This window comes from Myiozetetes cayanensis, unplaced genomic scaffold (genome assembly GCF_022539395.1).
Source record: "Myiozetetes cayanensis isolate MyiCay16 unplaced genomic scaffold, myiCay2020 scf12, whole genome shotgun sequence".
Lineage (NCBI taxonomy): Eukaryota > Metazoa > Chordata > Aves > Passeriformes > Tyrannidae > Myiozetetes > Myiozetetes cayanensis.
Genome location: NW_026086826.1, coordinates 11,938,991 through 11,961,331, shown reverse-complemented (window position 1 = coordinate 11,961,331; position 22,341 = coordinate 11,938,991). Strand labels below are relative to the sequence as shown.

Below are 22,341 nucleotides of genomic sequence, written 5' to 3'. Positions count from 1 at the left end.
ACCGCCCCGAGACCGCCCCTTAAAGGCACCGCCCGCGCTGCCGCCTGGGCACCCAGCGCAGAGACACAGCATCCCTGCCCTGCCCTGCCCTGCCCTGCCCTGCCCGCAGAGGGGGCAGGTGCCGCACCGCCGCGCTCGGGGTGTGCAGCGAGGAGCACTGAGCTCCCCTGTCCTGCCACAGCACTGAGCACCTCCGCGGGTGGGTGCTCTGCTTCGGACAGGGGTCATGGAATCGTGGAATGGTTTAGTTTGGAAAAGATCTCTCAGGTGAGGGAGTTCAACTGTTCCCCCAGCACTGCCAAGGCCACCACTAACCCATGTCCCAAGTGCCACATCCATAGGGCTCTTAAATCCCTCCAGGGATGGGCACTCCATCACTGCCATGGGCAGCCCCTTCCAAAGCTTGTCCACCCTTTCCATGAAGAGATCCTTCCTGATGTCCCACCTAAACCTCCCCTGGCACAGCTTGAGGCCATTTCATCTCATCCTATTCCTTGTTCCCTGGGAGCAGAGCCCAACCCTCACCTGGTTCCACCCTCCTGTCAGGGAGTTGCAGAGAGCCAGAAGGTCCCCCCTGAGCCTCCTTTTCTCCAGGCTGAGCCCCCCCCAGCTGCCTCAGCTGTTCCTGGTGCTCCAGACCCTCTGTGTCCCCACAGCCATCAGCAGGATGTCACCACAAGCCCTACAGTCAGGCCCTGGCCTCAGCTGACCATCCCACACAAGCAGGAGCCCTTCAATACCCTCAGAAGGGTGGTCAGGGAAGGTCAGTGTTGGCAAACCCATGAAGAACCTGAATTTTGTTTTCCTAGTGCCAGTTCTCAAAAGAAAGGTAATTACAGGTGTTACAGACACCTTTTCTCCCAAATGTCTCCCCTTGAAGAAAATAAGCTGGTACCTGTGTTCAGCCTTAAAAAGAGAAGCTGGAATGCTTTTCTGTCTTGCTGGACTTTAAGCAAACTGGAAAAGATTCTGCAGATTCTGAGATCTCTGTTCTCACCTCCTCTGGGGCAGCAAAGGCAGAGCCTGCCATGGAGAGCTTGTCCATGTTCCCACTTTAAAATCTTGGTAATTAAACCCTTCCTAGCAGCAAGAGGATCAAAAATAAATGAAGTTCCCCTGTCACTGTGCTATGTTTTTTACCTGCAGCAAAACCAAGTCTTTCACGTGCAGCGATTTCTCCACTAAGCACTTCCTTCAGCCTTAACCATTCCTTTCCTAAAATGCAGAGTTGCATATGAATTCCTGCCACATCTAAAAAGACTGATTTGACAAACAAGAGAAATGCAAATAATGGGCTGCTCACTTTGTAGTGTCTGTTCTACACAGAACGTGTCTCATTATTTCCTAACTCCTCCTTAGACACCTAGCTGAGAACTTCTGATTTACCCACACCCTGCCTGAGGCAGCATTTCCAGAGCTGGGGCAGAGCTAGAAATCACCAAGTATTTGTGTGGCCTCAACTTCTACCTCTTTTGGGCAGTTCTGAAAATGAAAACCACGTCTGCTGTACTCGCTATGGGGAAAAAACGGGAAAATAAAAGATGGCCAGGAAACCTGCCCCAGCATCAAGTGTGTAAATCAGAGCCCAGCTCTCCTTTTGGCACTGACATTTGACTTGCCCAGTGTACGATTACAGCAGAGGAACAGCGGAGTGCAGGAGTTATGGCTGATAAAAATAGCCTTGCAACACTCCTCGCTGCCCTTACACATGCGGTCACGTACATTTAATGGCTATTTTAAACTCAGACACTTTTTAAGCATCCAGTGGGCAGGGTCATCCTTTTTTTTTTCCACATTAACAGACATTTAGAGGAACTAGAAAAATAAGATGAATATTTTTAGTACCTCAAAGCTGGTTTTCTTTGCTGTTGCAGCCTCAGCTTGGTGCACTTCAGTCTCCTTACTTCAGCTACCCTGGAAATAATTAATTATTGTTAACAGTCAAGAGCCCAAGACAAAACTTTGTTTCCCCCAAATGATAATATTTCTTTATTACATACGAAAAGGCAGACTTTATTTTACATAAAAGAGTATAAAATTAGGCAGTAATTACAGAAAAAGTGCAAGATGAGTATTATCAGTGAGGGGAGGAAAAGGGAAAGAGGCAAAATAAAATCTTGAATCTCATCCCTTTATCCTTCTCACACCAAAACCACATCAGTGTTTAATTAGGAACCCACCAGACCTACTCACCAAAGTAAGTTTTTCCTCAGTGAAGTGGTGATGGAACTACAGTACATGTACAAAACCAGGGCATATTTAGGGAAACCAGCCTTTATAAAACACTATTATGTTACAGCTGTTCATTGTATCACTGAACAGCACTAATTTTTATTGTGCCTCAGTGTTTTCATGCCAGTAATTTATTCTGTCCAAGGATTTTACACACACTTATTCCACCCTAATCTATCACTGTACGTGTTTCTTCACAGCCTTAGCAGAAATGAGTGATATCAGACATATGTGATTCGTTGGCTTTAACAGATCAAACCCTGCAAAGCACAAATGTATGGCAGCTTTTTGAGAAGGACAAGACTACAAATCGTCTGGAAGCTGCCCAAACCCACTCCTGGTTTGGTGTGAACATTCCCAGCTCTGTGACCAGAATGTTTAACGCACAAGGGAGTACACACAGTTATAAATCCACTCCTCCTGCTCGTTCAGGGGCACCACGTGCTGACACACCTGGACAGGAGAGAGAAAACAGAGGTGAAACAGCTGGGGCTTGGAGAATTGTCACCTCACGTGCTGTGTAAGCAAAAGGAACTGTTTCAGTACCTGCACCACTAAATGATGAACGTTCCTCATCCACATTGACAGCTGATATGCAAACATTACTATAGAATTTAATTACATGACAGCAAAACATTCACAGGACACTGAACCCAGTACTGACTGAAGCCTAAATTACAATTAAAAAACACCTTACAGGACCAGCCTGTGGATATCTAAAGTGTCAGCAGCAGTATCAGAATAGGCCCCAGCCCTGCCTGTGTCACGGGATTGTGCCTTTTACAATGGGTTTGAATACAAACTGGAAAGCTGGGAAATATAAAATAGCTTGGAAGCCTCTTCTTTTAAACAAAGGGACTGTACATTTAGAATAATAAAACCAAGATTTTATTCATCAATAAATGAAGAAAAACATCATCTGCATTTGTAATGCATTTTCACATTCTGTCCCTGGGTTTTCCCTACAGCCTGCCCAGCTCTGCAGCAGGGATCAGCAGCTCAAAATGCCTTGTGGCTGAACACCCCTAAGTCAAGTTCAACAAAAGTAGCCATCTGCAAATCCCACTGGGCAGAAGCACTGCAATGCATTTACTGCTGTTTCTGGTTAGTGCATGCTTGATGTGTCCCTCAAAAGTATCAATGTATCTGATTAAAATTTGCTAAGTGAAAAATAAAAAGAAAACACAGACTTTGACAAGGATTATTAAAAATATTAGTAAGTGCTACACGTATTGGATGGACAACTGATACAGCTCCATGTGTGAAAAACTGAACAGTTATGGCCTTTTATAACAAAACATCAAGAACTACATCTGATCTGCACTGGTCACAAAGATGCCACTCTCCAAATGTTCCTCCTCGTGGTAAAAGACCTACAAAAGGAAACTATAAGGATGTCACATGATTTTCTTATTGCTTAGATTTTAAGTTGGCTGAGCAATAATAATGAAAAAGCCCCTTACCATCATGGATTTTGGTGCCACTTCTACAGCAAAAACTGTAAGTCCCCTGTTATTTAGGCAGTTCTTACTCTGCTCATTGTTGACACGAACAATCACTTTGTTTTCAGACTGCAAGTGAAAAACATGAGGGAACCCATTAGTTTACTGGTTCATTGTCTGTTCTTCCTGTACCAGCTACACATCCCTCTGGCTTCCTCTGACTTTGCTATTTTCCAGGACAGAAATGCTTTAAGATGCTCTTTGAAGAGCCACAGTTTCAAATGTACCTTTGCACCAACAGAGCCCAGATCTACTGCCAGAAGTCACTGCAGACTCCCAGAAATGCCAGAGAGCATCGAGCTGTCTGAGTGCAGACCTCATCTCCTTCTCTGCCACAGCCCCAAACATATAAATAACTCTGCCAGAGCCACCCTAAAGGGCAGAGTGCACATCTAAACCCAGAGTTCCAGGAGCCTAATATTAGTCTTCCAACCCAGCCCCTTCTGCATGAATCTCCCTTTAAACATATACTTCTTGCTGTGATCTTTTCAGATTTAAAGCATCTTAATTCCAGCATCTTCCTGAGCTGTGTTTATTAACTCACAGTACCTGATACAAATGAGACTGAGAAGGAACAGCAGGTTCATTATGTTCTATGCAGAAAGGTTTAAAATCTCTGCTTCTCACCAACCACTTCTGCTGGGATTTACAATTCTTAGCTTGGATTAGTAGTAATCCTGTCAGACTAACCAGTTAATAATTCATCCATAACACGGTCAACGCAAATCACTGCTCTTTGACTTTCTTGTGGGCACTGAAAATGCTAAATAGTGCAAAGGCTGTATTCTTTGAATTTTCTGTAATTTTATTTCCTGTTCTTAGTCTTTGTTTTCTCATATTATGATGATATTGTGTCTCCAATTATTATCAAAATACTGAAAAATTTGAATGTGAACACAAAAATATTCAGATTCTTTATGATATTTAGAACTGGTTGCCCTTCTGACACCGATGTTTAGCAGTCTGAGTCATATGTCAAAAGGAGCACATCAGGTCCTGTTTGTTTTTTTTTAATGAAATAGATACAAAAACTTGATACCAGAAAATGTAATTCTCAAATATGACAAAAGGGGGGGGGGAGGGGAAGAACTGTAATAACAGACATTCACACAGAGTGCCTTGCAGAGGTCTCCTGCCATACCTTATTTTCAATAACAGAAGTGATTCTCCTGCCTGATTTGTAGGTGTGGGCGATGATGTTGTCAGAGCCATCCAGTGCTTTGGGCTGCCCTTTGCTGACCACAGCCCTGCAGAGAGCCCTGCTGAGCTGGGAGCCCCCTGCCTCCAGACACACGGCCCTCATCCGGGGTTTGCACCTCTCGGCGCGGACGTCGATGACAAAGGGACAGGCCTGCAATGGGAAATACGGCTTTTACCATCACCTCAGCTGTAGTTTTTCCCCTCAGGTTTTCATTCACAGCTCCTCAGTATTTTCATATCTGCTCTGAAGCAGAATTACCCAAATACGAGGGTGTCCCTGAATATCAAATACACCAAAGCTGAGAGCTGGGGCGGTATTTTACAGGACAGATGACATTTTTCATGCCAGCCACAGTACACTCAATGTATAGTTTGGTGCATTCAGCTCCAACATCGGGAAACCCTTCCTTGGCCAGCAAAATGCACAGGAATTAGGATGCAGTATGAATGTATTCCAGTGCCTGAAATAGCCCTGACTCCTTCCCCTGTCACACTGTTGCTACTGGTGCTACTTCCCGCAGATTTAATACATCTGCCCTGTTCCATCAAGCAGTGTTACTCCTGCTGTAACAACCAGGAGTTTGCATTTTTCCAGACACAGTAACAGCACCTCAGTCCCTTTCCAATGCCTGCTGGAATCCACCAGGATTTCTCAAGTTCTGCCTTTAATTTGTTAGAGGCTCAATGGTCCCAAAACACCACGCTTGAAGTGTTTGAAATCAAGGAATTAAAGTGTTAAGTGATAGACACAAGTTAACAGATGGAGATATTTAGATTAATGTTGTCCTTTGGAAAGCAAAGGCTGGAGCCATAAACCACAGCTGGTGTAAGGCACAAAACACCTGCCTGAAATTCCCAACTGGATAAAAACCTCCCCAAAATGCTCTTTCTTGGAGGATCGCTCCCTCTCGTGGCTGAAATGCAGAAAAACAGCTTTGCAGGTGCTCTGCCAACCGCAACTTGGAGGAAAAGGAGAAACTGCTCATCATGAAATCACTCACCAAGAGCCAAGATTTTCACTGAGAGGGGGTGTCTCTCATATTGACTGTTTTGGGGTCTGCATATATTTTGTTTCACACAGATATTTTATACAGGGACTACACTAACCTGCTTTACTTTAATAAAGTTAAATGACATTATCAGACTATGATCCTAAAAGTCTTTTCCTGGGAATGAAACTTAGATGATTTAATTATCTGTCTATTCAATGTTTTCTTAAATTTTTCATAACTTTTTTTCTTCATTAAAAAGATCCTCTTTCTTGAGTAAGAACTCTTAACACCAAAATTATTTCTGTAAAAAAAAATTGAAAAATGAAATAAAATAATAAAATAAAATATCTAGGCATATATACATATTAGAAAAATAATTCCTGGGCCTGTAAGTAAACAGTGTGTCACCCAAAGCCTCTTCCTTAAAATTTTAGGTTGAACACATTCAGACACTGCTGTGAAAAGCAAACAGAAACAAAACAGAAATCATCAGGTCTGAAAATAAGGAATTCTGAATCATGTGGAAAAAATTATCCATTTTTGTTGTGGTTTGGATTAGGAAAGTGACTTTTTTAAGGAGAGCAAATGCTGCACTTTCTAAGTTTGCTGAGAGGTCACAGTTCACCATGGCAGTCTGATCACATCTCACCAGCAAGGGCAATGAACTCTTCCAACGGGTGTAATCCGAAATTTCTTCCTCTATAACCCACAAAATCCTGTCTGTCTCTAAAGCAAAAAGAAAACTTTCTCTTTCAGCAATCCAGGTGTTATCCTAAGAAACAGGGTAACGGATGTGACAGTGTAAATCCTGAATGCACCGTGTTTGGAGTGGATCCCTGAGCTGCTGGAGTCAGTTGCTGGCAGACACAGACAGTGCTGCAGCTAAACACGAGCAGTTGGCTTTGTGTCCCTCATACCTCCGTCATTTCCAAGGCCTTGTTGTAGCCCAGGGACAACAGAGTGACCCAGAGGTCACTGGGATCCCCTTCCCGGTCCATGGCTTCCATGAGATTCAAATCCAGGAATCCTTGTCTCGTGAGTTCATTCTTCTTCATCTCAAAATTCTCTGTTTAAAGGAAATAGAAAGTAACACTCAAAAGTCTGTTCTCTCTGCAAACACTCTTTACCCTTCCAAAGCCACAGTTTAAAAGATGGAGTCATTTTTTGGGCTCTCCAATATTATTTGGGAAAGACTGTCCTTGACCAGGCACCTGCTCTTTGTGGAGCTTCCCTGTGGAATTGGGATAATGCCTGGCAACAGCTGCTCCCTCTGGATAACCCAAAAGAGGGTGAGATTTCAAAACACAAGCAGTTCATATTCATTTTTTTTTGCTTTATGCTAAAACTTTGTGGTTGAGATTTGCAGAAAGAGGTATTTTAGGAATGGGAAATGAAAGTCAGCTGAAACCAGCACCCTTGAGGTCCTTGATATAGAAATGATTTACTTAGTTCCTAAAAAGCAATAAAATTCCAGTAATCCTAACACCCATCTCTAGAGAGAATATCATAGATATCACTCTAATGTCAGCAAACACATAATTGAAATGTCCTTGTGTCAGAGAGTTTTAAAAATGGTTTTCTCATCTTCACAACAATGCTAAATCTTTACTATATATTATTAAAAAGGGATTACCAATTTAATAAATCTATCCAAGGGTACAGCTGCTGTAATAAATGGCTTGAACTTTGGTGTCAAGATTTATGGTATTTGTCTGAACCCTTTCAACTGATTAATGACCTGGTAAAACATTCACCAGATTCTCCTCTTTCCTGCCTTATTTATTCACACATATTTACCCCTCCCTGCTCGTGTGGAGATAAGTGCAGAGGCATCACCTGCCAGAGTCCAGGAGTGGAAAAGTACATACAGGAATGAAACAGAGGAGAAAGTTAGAGAAAAGGATTTTGGATGAGTTTTCCATCCATTAGGAAAAAGTCCAACACCTTGGAGTGTTTTGGGGAGAAATGATCAGTAGGATTCGCCAGATCTGAAGTATCTTGGCCAGTGTGTCACAGCCTACAAAGGAATTATGCCAAACGTGACATGGGCTGACACACAGTGAGACACTGGCAATCCCCAGGACACTCTGGATGCCATTCTGGAGCACCACAGACACTAATTAAATGAACCTCTCAGCTCTTTGTGAGCTAGGAAAGCAGCCCCAGCCTAATCTGCACAAAGGACATGGGTTAAACAAATACCTGTTACAGTTTCATTCACCACGTCATCCAGGATTAGAAAATCTGTAGTTTTTGGCAGCTACAAAACAATTAGGAATGGCAAGAACTTTCTCAGCAGAAGGTCAGTGGCACACACATCAGAATGAAGCAAAACAAGGGACAGGAGACTGGAAAAGGAAAAAAAAAGAAAACAAAGGGAGAAGAGAACAGTATCTCCATGTGTCCTTGGAATAGCCTACAAAATACTCAGTTCTTCTGTACTATACACATACAGCTTGGAAGTAGATTGATGGCCCTAATTAGTTTAATTAAGTACAGCAATGAACTTACCTTTACACACAGCCCATGCTTCCTCATCACACTTCTCCCCACTAGTTCTCAGTTCAAAGAAGTTGTATTCCTCCAGACTCAGGAGGCCATTCCCATCCAAATCTATTGTTTCAAATATATCCAATAGAGCAGCTCTGAAAGATTAAAAAAAGGCAAAACTATTTCCAAAGGCTTCTGCTTGCTTTGCTGGCTCATAATATTGGCAGGAACTGTTCAGTCCATTTGAGAATAACCTGTACTTTAGGAAGATGTAGCTTTCAAAAAGCTGCCTTTTAGCTGGAGAACACCCTTTTTCAGAGTTTGGGAATATGACTCACCTGAAGTCTTTGGTGAGGGCCAGCTCTCCATCTTCATCCCTATACACCAATTTTGCTTCTCCAGTAATTTGTGTTTTCCCCTTCCTCAGCCTGCAGCCTGTTGTGAACGGGAGCAGCCAGTAATTCCCAGATCCAAGCTCCCCTTTCCAGCCAAATATCTGAACAAATATAAGAACACAGGCAAGTTTGTCACTCACTTCTCAAATGATGCCTTTCTTTATTACCAGTAATATCCCTACAAAAGTGATTAATCACTTGAAAACACTGGTAATGCTGGGTGCTTTCTTTAAAGATGCCATTTTAAAGACAAAAACCTCTAGTGAATCTCCTACAATAAAGTTTAAAAAAACATCCAGGACCAGAGATGAGGGGAGAAGGGAGAACTAAGTTAATGCTGCCATTTCTCCTCCCTTATTTCTGCCAGAGGATAAGAATATCCTGTGCTCTCTGAAGTTCAAAATTATATGTGGAAGGAGAAAGAAAATTAGAGGAAATCTTAACACATTTTACCTTTGAAATTTTGGCTTTGGGGGTGCAGGAATAAATTGAGTTTCCAAGCAACTCAGCAATACTTGCCAACATATCACACAATCACATGGTTCTCACCAGAATTCCATTAAACTTCCATACACGTGGAATTGCAATTCTGGTACATCTTACCTTGCAGAAGTGCTGTCAGTTTTGAAAGGGAACGTGCCTGGAAAATGTGCTGCTTCTCTCTAATCTGACTAGTGCAGCTTGAATTCCTCCCAATCACACGGAACTCACCCATGTAATATTAACATACACACTAAACAAATAACAATTAAAACAGGAACACAACAACAATATCTGACCTCTTTGTTTTGTACTTCAGTAAAGCTCACAAGCTGTAGACTCTCTTGGGTTTCATTCTCCTTCAGAATAAACAAAGCTGTATCCACTGACAACCAGTGACAAGCTCTTCCTAAGGAGAAAAATATTCCACCCAGAAACGTTTAATGATGGCACAAAAGTGGTTTTCCTTGGACCCCAAAATGGATATATTCATGGTATTTATAATATTGATCCCTGTTCGTGTAAAATGGAAATTAAGAATCCATTACAGGATACTGGGATTTCCTTCCTATTTAGACCAATCAGAGAAGTTGTTCCGAGCCCTGTGATTGTCTTACAGATAATTATTCCTATTAATAGTTCTATCATCAGGAACTATTGACAGAATAGCTCTGTCATTAAGAGTCAAGAATACCAAGGAGTGGTTACACACCACACAAATTTGTTCAAAATGTGAAGACATTTTTCTCCTAAAAAGGTCATTGCTCTGCTAACGTGGATCCCCTCCTTGCACACCAGTGTTGTGCCTTCCTCTCCACAGGAAAACACAGACATAGTTCCACGCCCAGGACAATCATACTGCGCAAAAGTAGAATGTTTTTATACAAAAGACAAGTTTTTTTTGGTTACAGAGAATGTCTGGACAGTCCTGCAGCAGAACTGTCTAAGGTACAGGTTCAAAGGGTGCCATAAAAAACCCCAAAGTTCTGAGCAGAGCACTGAGACATCCCCAAATCTGTTAAATTGTTCCCATCTGTCAGATTCAGATCCCTTTTTCTCACTGGAGTCTGCTGATCAGCTTCCCACTTCAGCCAGGCAGCAACTGGGAAAAATGACTCTTTTCCATCAGTTACATGCAGTGAAGTTTTTATTACCAACCTCAGTCAGAATCAATCACCAACCTGTAGCACAACAGATGAGTCTAAACCAACTCTGGAATCTCATGGCCCCGTTTTACAGGATAAGAAAAGAAATAATCTACGCGGAGAGAAAATAATTCCAATGCAACAACAAGACAAAGGCCCTCGGTAAAACACAAAGTGTGTGGAAAGCACTGACTGAGCCCAGGTGGATCTAAGGGTGGGTTTCACCCTTTTGAACAGGAAAATGAAATAAAAACACACTCACCTTCTACCTGGGGAACATTTAAAGGCTTGATGGTGACACAAACTGAGGACCTCTGAGGGAAGTGCACCCTGTACTTGTGGCTGATGATTTCACCATCTTCTTCCAAGTAGAAGCAGCCTTTGGATTGTGCACACTGCCATTCCTGGGAAGCGAGCAAGTATTCAATGTTATCTTTGATCAAGATAAGAGCACCTCCTCTGAAATACTGATTTTATTATTTAATAAATCCTGCATAACATACACCACAAGATACAGCCCTGATACTCTTTTTTTAAAGCAAGAATTATCTCAAATAGTCCTTTTTGTAGTCAGTTTTTATCGCTTCACTTGTGAAAATGCCTCAAAATCAGATTCCCCCAGTGCTCAAACAGATGAAATCAAATTTGAATTGCCACTGATTTAATGAAATTCCCTGAACTGTGTGATTTACCACCAAAAGGCTGGAATTTTGCTACCTCCCTCAGGCCAACCAAGCAGGGAACACAACTGATTAGCTGAGCAATGAGGGGTTATTTGCTCAGACAAATCACAAACACAAGTACTGGTCAAATAATGTGATTTTTCTTGACTTCTGTCAAAGGTGTTGGAAAGGCAAACTGAAAAGTGCTGTGTTTGTGAATAATAAGGTTTGTAGAGATGCCATGATTTTGCTGAAACAGCTCCATGCTTCAATTATTTATTTTTTCTAAACAGCAGCTCCCAATTTTCAATTTCAAATATCATTAGAATGACTTTCTTTTTTTTTTTTTTTTCTTTTTGCTAAAAAAGTGAGATAAAATAAATACAGACACACTGTATGCCTTGAGGAATGTGAGACATCCTTGATTTGCCTTCCCTGGTTTGGATTAATGGGTACTCAGAGACTCAAGGATTTAAGATAAGAGCCTTAAGTTTTGCCACTGGTTATTGCAGGAACAGGATCAGCTCCTCCATTTAAACACTTGTCATTCAAGCATTCATTTTACATAGCTGGGAACTATCTTAATCTCCACTTTTTCATTGTTATGTTCATCCAAGATGTTGATCTAAAGGCAGCAATTATTTCATCCTTAAAACATGACACAGCTGAGATAAGTGGGTGTTTGCTCACTTAGTCTCCCTGTTTAATTCCTGACAAAACTGCTGGACAAAAAGCTGACCAAAGCTTTAGGAAATCAAATCCTGAACTGTTATTCTTGCACAGAGCATAAGGTGGTGCTAAGTGCCCTAAATTATCCATGCCAAATTACAAACAGGCAAATTTGGGAATATAAAGATGATTTTCTGGCTTGATTTTACTTTGTCACGTCAAAGCATAACAGAAGTTGTCAAATCACAGCCCAAAGTGGGAAATGTTTGTGTTGATTGTACAGAAGTTTAGGCAGGACCTGCTGCTGGTCACTGCTACTGCAGTTTAAGTTACTACTGAAACTGCCCACACACCAGTGCAGAATTCCAAATAAAAAGCAATGTTTGTGACAGGAATTGTTCCTGTGATTACAGCAAAGAGCTCCATTTTTAGGACATGATCCCCTTTCTTTTTTTGCTGATGTCTTTCAGTCTTGACTAAAACCAACACCAAGAACACTCTGCAGAAATTTAACATCTCCATCACTCTGTTCACAGATTGGGATTCAGCTGCAGTTGAAGCCCAGTATGATGTTTATGCACACCTGTAACTGGCTATTTTTTTCCTCCCACAATTTATTGATATGGCTTTGAACACGTCCCAAAACTCCACTGACAAAAAGAAAACACATGGAAGAATGGACTAGGAGCACATTCCATGGGTTTTAAATTCAGACATTCACCATATTTTGACTTCCAGTGTTCTCCTCTGCCAGAAATGTTACACTGGCTTTGGTCCAACTTCCTCAGGGCAATATTTTCTTACTGGTCCAAAACCACAGGTGAACAGCAGAAAAAAATAAATACATATTTCTGAATAGAAGATGAATAAGAAGGATTTTTGGGTGCTACATTCTGATCCACACCACAACTGAATCCCTGGGTATTTATTCACTGATCCTGACAGTGAGCTTGCATTGTGCCAAACAGAGTTTATAAAAATTAACAGTTCTACTTCCTCCTTTCCATGTTTATTGACTGATCTTGGCTCAGTGTGTGCTGCTTTCACACCCCACACATCATGGCTGAACAAGGTGGAATTGCAGGTTAAATTGCATGGAGGTCCAGATACCCAAACAGACTGCAAAAAAATTCCTCTGAGATGATGTTTTTAAATTTTCATATAGAACAAATGTCACTGTATAGCAGTGGGGAAGATATAAAGGACTTCAGAGTTCAATAACAAATTCAGAGTTGTTATTTGAAACAAAGATGTAGCTCCTGAGAACAATCAGTTCAGTTTTCCAGCAGCAGTTACACTGTGTGGTCATAACCATTTTTTCCCTTTTATACAGGAGTCTCAAGGTGCACATTTTTAATGTATCTGAGCAGTTTCCAGTTAATGTTTTATATTTCTGCAGCTATTATTTTCTGGTGAAAGAAAACTAGTAAAGGTTCAGTCAAGAAAGGGAAAACAAAGGAAAAAGATCAATATTAACACTCTACAAATATTGACTTAGCAAAGTGACTTTGTTGTCTCTCTCCCACGGGAATTTATATTGAATGAGTGATTTATTCAAAAGAAAATACTGATAGGACATATTAGTTTAACTAAAAATCAATATTTTCAGGCTACAGCATATATTTAGAAAGTAATGCCCAACAAACTGAATATGCTCCCAGATCTGTTATTTATTTCCAATTACCTTTCATGTAAAGGTTTATGATACACAATCTTTCAGACTACTTAAGCATTTAAAGTTCTCACCAACCTAATAAATTATTAAACTTTAAATTTCTCAAGAAGTCATTAAAACGTTTTCTCCAACAGTGGTTTCATTTATAAAAAAACACGCTTGCTTCTATTAAACCTTCACACCTGAAAAATTATTTTCAATAACTAGATGTCAGCAAAACCAACAGTATATAAAAATGTTAATAATAACACATATCAAACTCTCAGTGGTTTATAGCTGCCCTTGACAAACTCTTAATAAAACATAAGAAGCCATTTTTCTTTGATTTTTTAGCTTATTTCAAATGCAATAACATGTGTGCCAGGAGGAAAACAGCCTCATTTCAGTGTGATACCTTCATTGTGTCGGGCTCAATTAGCTTTGTGCTCCTGTTGCTGCTGGAACTCCCACTGACAGCGGGACAAGTGGAAGCTTTGCCGCTTTGGGCTGATGAGGGTCTTGAAGGAGCTCTGCTGTCACCTGCAAACACACACGTTTAGTTACAGTTACATTGTTTCAGTGCCCTCCTAGAGCTGTTTATCATAAACCTTGTGTTTGTAAGCACACAGACAAACTGGATCCCTTCATCACTCTTTTGTCAGAATGGTTTTTTGCCTGATATTGAAGCAACTGAAACCAGCACAAATTCCATGCAAATATTCCAGACGTGGCACCTCTGCAGTCTGTTACCTGTGGTCTTCTTCCACTTTGGGAAGGTTTGAAAGTATCTTTGTAACTCCAAGAAGAACATTGAAGTGCCCTATCGATTGTGCTTGAAGAGTAGCCTCAATACTTGAAACAAACACACAGTTTATTGATAAATGTTTAAGGTTTCATCTCTGATCTGGGAAGGGAATAAATAACTTGTCTATGTTGCAACATCTGAGCATTCATTCTCTCCTCTGGGCTGTGCCACGTGACAGCCAAAAGAATTCACTCCTAGGAATCTGAGAGCTTATTATTAGGAATTTGAGAACACATTCTGCTGAGACAATTATGTGATTGTCACTGTAGAAATTACATGAATCAATAACATCCTCACTAACCTGAGAAAAATTCAACAAAAACTCAACTGCTCGTTGACTCAGAGCTTCACCTCCAACAGAACGAAAACTCCCAATGTGAAATACAAACACCTTTTGGTAGTCTTTGATCATGCTTTTTGGAGATTCTGGGGGATGGTTTTGGCACTGGCAGTGTGATCCCTTCGGAGGAAGTTTCAGTTTGATTCCCAAACTGCTGCTGCCTCAACCTGCTGTCAACTTCCAGCCTCTCCCGGGCGGTCCTGCAGCTCTGCTCCCTGGTGCTCAGGTACAGCTCACAAAACTGCACAGAAAGAAAGGGAATCTGCTAAGTGAAACATTCCTTCTCATGGTTTAAGGAGTAAAGTTAACGTTAATAAGGAAAGGACAGGTCAGTTGATGTGATGCATTTTCTATTCAAGCACAATTTTAATTTTCCTGAATCAGAACAACCACTCAAGCAGCACAGTAAAGCGGAGCCATTCAACAAGGAGGTTCAAATACCAAATAAAAATTAAGTGACTTTCAACCCAACAGATGATTTATATTTCTTTCTAGACATTTGAAGACAAATTGTTAAAAATCATATTAGTTTTCCTCCTATGAAAGTACACTCCTGTACAAATCTTTGTGGGCTGTTTATCCAGCTCACAATTTAGTCCCAGGCAATTTGGGCTCCTGGGTAAGATCATCACTAGACACCTGGAGGTGTAATATTGTGTTTGATGGAGTCAGTAACACCAAGCCAGTAACACAGTATCAAACAAGTGTCTGTGTTTGCCATACCTTGCCATAATCAAGTTTGCCACTGCAGTTAAAATCAAGCCTGTTTAGTAATTGTGTTCACTTCATCCCAAGTCATTTTATCACCTCTCTGCAATAAAAAACCCAAACCAATCATTCTTATACTGTAGCAGAATTTTACCATCTCATTTCCAAAATCTCTACTAATGGTTAAAGACGGATAATTGAGTTTCCACTGCTACTTACTGTTGTAAGGATTTTATAGAGTTCATCATGTAAGATATATCCAGTCTTATCTGTGTCTATTTTTCGAAATGCTTCGAGCAGCTCAGTTTTTGTAACTGGCTTTTCTTGTTTTAAAATAGCACAAAAATCATCAAAATTCAGTGCAGTTGTTTGTGAAGTCCAGTATTTATTAATGGTCTTCTGAGATGGATTTCTTCCAGCCTGTTGAAGTACTGAAGAATAAAACCCAATATTAACTATATATTCCAGCTGTCAGTAAAGGACTTTTCTCAAAACATCCTTGAATTACTTTCCATGTTCAGACTTTTTTTTTTAAGCCACATGACTCCAAGGCAAAAGTGGGTCTAAAGGACAGTTTCAGTTTTAGTCTCAATCAAAATATCCACAAATTCAAAGACAAGTCTTCTCATGTGACAAATGTAAAATTCAGGCTATATCCTGTGTCTTAATATCAAGAGTACACTATTTGTAAACCTGCACATTATTAGACCCTGTTTCTACTAAAATCTATAACAGTCTTTCCACTTAGTTTGTCAAAAACTGAGATCTAGTGTAGAATTTATCTTGAACAATATTTTACGTCACATCTACACATTTGAACTCATCAATTCAAATCACACACCATGAAAGGAAAAATGATACCCCCAGACACGCATTAAAGCCAACAGCCAATCCCACCCATGCAACCAGTGCCTTGGATCTCACACCTGGCATTACTCCACATTAATGTGCTGGATCTCGTTTGCCTCTTCAAAGTCTACTCAAAACATCCTTTCATCAGTTCTCAGTGTGATGAAGGTATGGTGTTAAATTGACACTAAACCCAAACAAACAGTCTGTGTGAATCCGGAGGGGATGCCTCTATATCTTGCCATATAATCAAGTCTTTTAGGGAAACACAAGAGATCCTTCATCTGCACCTGGGCTGACATTTGATCTTGAGCCAGCTGAGCACTGCCCAGGACCATCTGTGCAATGAGGTGGTGGCACCGTTACAATGCTCGGTGGGCAACTGTGTCACCATCAACACAAACAAACGAAACCAGGCACCTTTGTTGCTAATCTGCAGCTGAATGGCAAGGACTAAATAAAGATTCCTGCCCTGCCACCTCTGCAGGCAGAGCCAGGAGGACACAGCACAGTTTATATCTTTATCTGCGCCACTCTTGGGCACAGAGCAATTGTTTGGAGATGGCAGTGTCAAGGTCAGCCAAGGAAGGGCAGTTACTCTGTGTGGTTGGTTCTGTGGATAGCAGAGTTGCCTGGAATGTCAGTACAGCACAGCACAGGATTTACTTATATTTAACAGATTATCCTTCAAATGTACAACTCTGTGTTTTCATATATCCAGGGAGATCACCACTTGCCAGACCCTACCTGCCTCCCAAGTCTGTATTTGTGAAAATTCAATTAGCCTGCACCTTTTATTTGTATTTCTTTATGGAGTGATTCTGCTAAATAACCTCAGTGTTATTACAACTTACAGGAAATGAAGCTACTATTGGTGAATAAGCAAAAAGTGTCACAGGCCCAATGTCTAAGTGAATACTTTACAGTTTAGAACATCAGGCAAACATCACGTAGCAAGAGATGTCCAAACATTGGTACACTTGAGAAATGCCAGAATTAAGATGCAATATAATTCTATAATTCCCAATGCTTACAAATTCTAAAACAAGTTCTTAAATAGTTCTGAAAAGACTGGGAGCCTGAGCAACTAATTGCCCTCTCAAAGTTAACCTTGAAAGCAAAATGCCCAAACACTTGCTATGGAGCCAGCTGGCACGTGGCTAGAGATGAAAGCCAAAGCATATATTAAAGAGACGACACTTGTTCACACCACCCTTATCTTAAAATCCAGATTATCCTAAACTATCATTAGGATGTTACAAAGGCACTTTTATTACAGCTGGGGAAGGCTGGAGAGCACTAAGTCACATGCTGGAGGAATGTGCCTGATGATGGGTAGGATTTCATGTACTGCTACAGGGAAAGAAGCTCCAAGCAGTGTAACACAGAAGTACAGTCAGATTGTACCAACACCTTTATTTAGTGCAGCTGAAGCAGTCAGAGAGACTTCTTTCCTGTTGGACTGCTGACAGGAACTACTTTGACACAAGCACAGCCTGGATTAAAAAATGAAAACTCTTTATTTCATTCTGTGGAAGCATTCTAACTCAGCAGGAGTTGAAATACAGAGTAAGAATTCCTATGGAATACCAGTTATGGTGATTTTCTGTGCCAGGGCAATTACCCAACCTAAACTGAACTGAGACCACTCATACTGGAGATTTAGAGAGAAAAAATTCTGTCTGATATTCCCACTTCCATGAGTCATCCAACAGCCAGCAACAAAGATTAAGGATTTGAGGAAAATGAAAAACTTTGAAAAATCACTACATGATATTTTTTAATAGGAAGATGTCTTCAAAGATACTGAAATCTGAACCTTATCCAAAACTCCTGTGAATTCCTTAAAACAATTACTGAACCTGTGCACTGGGATACTCCCAGTGCTGAACTGTTTGTGCACCATCCCTGTCCCCATCACACACAACAGGCACAGGGAAAAGGACCAAACCCTTACCTAGGCCGAGCTGTTCCCTTGATTTGATATTTTCTAAGCTGCTTTTCAGAACAGTCAGGTAAGCTGCTCTGCAGTTCATGTAGAAGTTTGCTTCTTCTGTATGCTGGGACTTCTTCCCTTGGGAATTTTCTGAGTGTGTGGCTTTCTGAGCGGAGAGGGAAGTGTTATTCCTGGGACTGCTGGCCATCCTGGGAAGAATACAATTACAGTTAGAATTTCTTACCATTTCCCTGCTTAATAATGGCTCTGTTTGTCCTGTGAAACACACACTGGCACCAATTATTCTAACATTTAGGTCATATCCTTCCCATTCTCTAAATCTGGGATGGGAATAACTACCTACACTTGTAGGTGTACACCATGAGATCCACAAAAAAAACCAAATAGCTTGAGCTCTACCTATTGCTCACAATTTATTCTTCATTGGCAGTAAAAAAGTTTAAATTTATGGTATTTTATTTTCATTTCAGACATTTGACATCACAATTATTATATAGTATATAATGCAAATATTATATAGTCATGTTTTTTGAAAGCATAAAACCACATTTTCTTGTTATCTGTGAAACAAGCCACTGCTATCCGTGATTTCTCTTTTTGCAGCTGTAACTCAATAAAACATATGGATAATAGTAAAACTGGTCAAAATTGTCACCCTTAGTCTTTCAAATATGCCAAGTCAAGCACACAGTTCTACTCCTAAGAGTTATCTAAATATAAATAATAAAAACAGATGTGCATAAAACTTTAAAAATAAATATACATAAAACTTTGAGCAACTTAGACCATGTAATTGTAAATGAAAGGAAAAAACCCCCATGAAACGAATTTTTTCTCAATTATTAAAACAATTCCAAGCAGTAACTGATGCTGTTTGCTCACCAATGGCCAGTAAACTGTAACAGCAGCTTTCTGCTTTTTCCAAGGGTGATTAAGGTTTTTAGAAGGCCACCACAGAGGGCCACTAAATCCTGTTGTGCTGTTGCTCTAACAGCCTCTTGTATTATTTTACCCAATGTTGACTTCAGAAAATATATTCCAGTATAATAAATGGAATATCTCAAGTTCAGCAACAAGACAACGACATCAGAGGGTCCCCTCCAGGACTCATTGGATTTTGACTCGGGAGGCCTAAATCACTTGCACCTTGGTGAGTTATACAGGCCTTTTACACTTGGGAAAGGAAGATAATAATCTCTTCTCATGGATGAAGTGCCCTATTTGTAATACCCAGCCTGCCTGCCTGACACTTTAATATTACACAGGCACAAGAAAGACCCCACAGGGACCCCCTGCCACAGCCTGGCTCCTGCAAACGGGTATCACTATAATAAAGCACCCGTGTTACACACAGAATGGAACTGGGGGGAAAGTCAAGGAGGAAAAGAAGAACAAATGTTAATTTTCCAGTAACTAGTTTGTAAAATGTGAACTCTCGTTTGTGCTCCTTGGACTTCCCATTGCTGAGATATTTCTTGTGTGGGCCACAGTTCTGCCAAGGAGTGCTGCCATTTCCATGGAGGGAAATGCAGGGAGTAATGGCTCAGTGACAGCACTGCCAGCAGCCCCATGGCTTGGCTGGGATAAATGACACTTTAGACAAAATAGATGGAGGGGAGCAACCCAGGTCGGGCTTTTAAACTGGGAGAGAGTAGGTTTAGAAGGGATATTGTGATGAAATTGTTCCTTGTGAGGGTGGTGAGGCCTCTGCTAGAGAAGCTGTGGCTGCCCCATCCCTGGAAGTGTCCAAGGCCAAGTTGGACGGGGCTTGGAGCAACTTGGGATAGCAGAAGGCATCCCTGCCCATGGTAGAGGGTGGAATGGGATGGGTTTTAAGGTCCCTCCCAACCCAAACTAGTCTGTGATTCTACAGATCAGGAGGATGTCATGAGAACTATTACTTTTGATTTTTGATGGTATGATTCTAACAGATAAAAAATATCTTCCGAACAGGAATTAAATCACTCAATCACTGAATCCCAGAATCACTGAGGTTGGAAAAGCCCTCCAGGATCGAGTGCAGCCTGTGCCAGATCCCCACCGTGTCACCCAGCCCAGAGCACCGAGTGCCACATCCAGTCGTTCCTTGGACACCTCCAGGAATGGGGACTCCACCACCTCCCTGTGCAGCACCTTGCAATGCCTGAACACCCTTTATGTGAAGAAATTATTCCAAATATCCTAAGTCAGACCCCTCACGACAACACTGACCTTCAGGACCGAGGCTCATCCATAGAGTACACCCATCCGCATAGGGACGCTTCGCCCTGCTCCGGCCTCGCCCACCTGAAACGAGGAAACTTTTACCTCATGGATCTTGTCACCTCCCTCACCGGTGGGCGCAGTCCCTCTCAAGGGCTAAATTTACCACCCACCGTAGAAAACATTGCAATCTGCTTCCCCCAGCGCGTCTGAGAGGAACCAACAACCCTCCCTCCGCCCCCAGGCGGTCCCTGAGGGGACCCCTGAGGTGCGTTTGTCCGCCCCGAACCTCCCGCCCGAAGCTCCCCGGCCCGGCTCGTACCGCGCACGGCGGGGCCCGACGAGCCCTGCCCGGCCAGGCCTGGGCCCCGCAGCCCTGAGGGCTCCCCCGCCCCGCCCCGGCCGGCCCGGCCCGCCCTCAGCGCCGTTTCCAGCCGGCGGCGTTTGGCGGGAGCGCGGCGGGAGCGGCGAGGAGGCGGCGGCAGCGGCGGCAGCGGGATGTCGTGGGTATCGAGGGGCGAGCGGAGCCTTTCTGCTCCCCTTTCCTCCCTTCTTCCCTCTTCTTCCCTCTCCCCTTTCCCTCCGCTCCCCTCCCGGCGGCGGGGCGGCTCCCGAGGGCGGGAAGCCGTGAGAGGAGCGCGGCTGGCGCCGAGCGGCGGCTCCCGAGCCCCTTCCCTGAGGGGAAAACCGCGCCGAGGGTCGTCCCGGAGAGGGGCGGAGCGGCCGGGAGAGGGCGGGGTTTGTGTCCAGAGGAAAACAAGGACCGCGAAATGGGTGGGTGGGTGATGTTGCTGTGGGTGATTCTGTATTTCTAAAGGGGGCCTGGGGTGACTCCTTCCAGTGGTGCCCAGCGACAGGACAAGGAGCAATGGCCTTAAACTAAAACACAGAGAGTTTCACCTAAACACGAGGAAGAACTTCTTCACGCTGAGGGTGGCAGAGCACAGGAACAGCTGCCCAGGCAGGGCGTGGAGTCTCCCTCCCTGGAGACATTCCAGCCCCACCTGGACATGTTCCTGTGTCACCTGCTCCAGGTGACCCTGCCCTGGCAGGGAGTTGAACTGAACGATCTCCAGAGGTCCCTTCCTATCCCATCTGTTCTGTGATTCCATATCTCTGCACACCCCATGGATAACACGTGTGGGCCTGTGTGGGAATGAGTGGGAGAGGGGCAGGAGGAAGGGTCACAGGATGGGTCAGGTTGGAAGGGACCACAGAGGGTCATCCAGTCCAACAGATGCTCCAGCAGAGTCATCCCAGACTACATGGCACAGGATTGTGTCCAGACAGTTCTGGAATATCCCCAGTGAGGGAGACTCCACATTGTCTCTGGGCAATCCCAGTGCTCAGTCACTGCACAAGAAAGAGATTCTTCCACATGTTCAATTTGAATTTCCTGGGCATCAGTTTCTGCCCTTTACCTCTTGGCCCATTGCTGGGCACCCCTGAGCAGAGCCTGGTCCATCCTCTGACCCCTCCCTTGAAGGGATTGGCAAAAAGCAGGTTTTAATATGAATTTATGGAAGTGTGACTTTAACAGAGTTCAGTGGCAGGGTTCACTCTATTACTACATAAATGAAGCATACACAGGAAAATAGGATCAGAATCCATTTAGGATGATTCCCATGGAGACTGGAGATGCAGAAGGCTCAGTGTTGCAAAGGATTTGATTACAAAAGATATGAGTGCAAAAAGTGTTGCCAACTTCAACAACAGGAAGGTGAGGCCATAAGATCCATGATGTCTCTATATAGGCTTGGGATATTATCCCAGTTTATAGCTCCATACAGATTTCAAAAGTGAAGGTTCCAACCTCTGCCAGTTCTGACCATGGAATCTGTAGAGTCATGGCAGGATACAAAGGAAATACAAAGGAAACTTAACAATACACAAACTATGATTATTTTTTTTTTTTAAGTTGGCTTCTCAGTGGTCATACACTGAATTTCACCACCATTTAAGCTGAACATAGGAAATTATGGAGCAATGTGTAAATAGCAGAGAGGTGCTTTCTTTTTTTCTCCAGTAAAAGTAGAACCTTAAGAGGAAGCGAACTGAA

The 22,341-nt window shown here is 42.4% G+C and overlaps 2 protein-coding genes across 3 annotated transcripts in view; one reads left to right on the top strand and one right to left on the bottom strand.

Annotated features, from left to right (window-relative positions):
* Positions 1–1,955: 1,955 nt before the first annotated feature.
* EFCAB7 (EF-hand calcium binding domain 7) lies at positions 1,956–20,851 on the bottom strand. The gene is given in 16 exon segments (XM_050306408.1): positions 1,956–2,685; positions 3,696–3,803; positions 4,876–5,085; positions 6,844–6,992; positions 8,438–8,571; positions 8,755–8,912; positions 9,591–9,700; positions 10,699–10,840; positions 13,837–13,961; positions 14,618–14,807; positions 15,290–15,337; positions 15,339–15,377; positions 15,494–15,705; positions 18,081–18,268; positions 20,292–20,366; positions 20,605–20,851. Coding segments are annotated over 14 exon segments (1,887 nt in total). The 5' UTR covers position 18,268; positions 20,292–20,366; positions 20,605–20,851; the 3' UTR covers positions 1,956–2,610.
* The window catches only part of ITGB3BP (integrin subunit beta 3 binding protein), a 20,772-nt gene continuing 19,170 nt past the window's right edge, over positions 20,740–22,341 (top strand). For both annotated transcript variants that reach the window (XM_050306412.1, XM_050306411.1), the window contains exon 1: positions 20,740–20,785. In XM_050306412.1, coding sequence (XP_050162369.1) covers positions 20,781–20,785 — 5 coding nt within the window. In that variant the 5' untranslated portion in view covers positions 20,740–20,780. The remainder of the gene's footprint in view (positions 20,786–22,341) is intronic.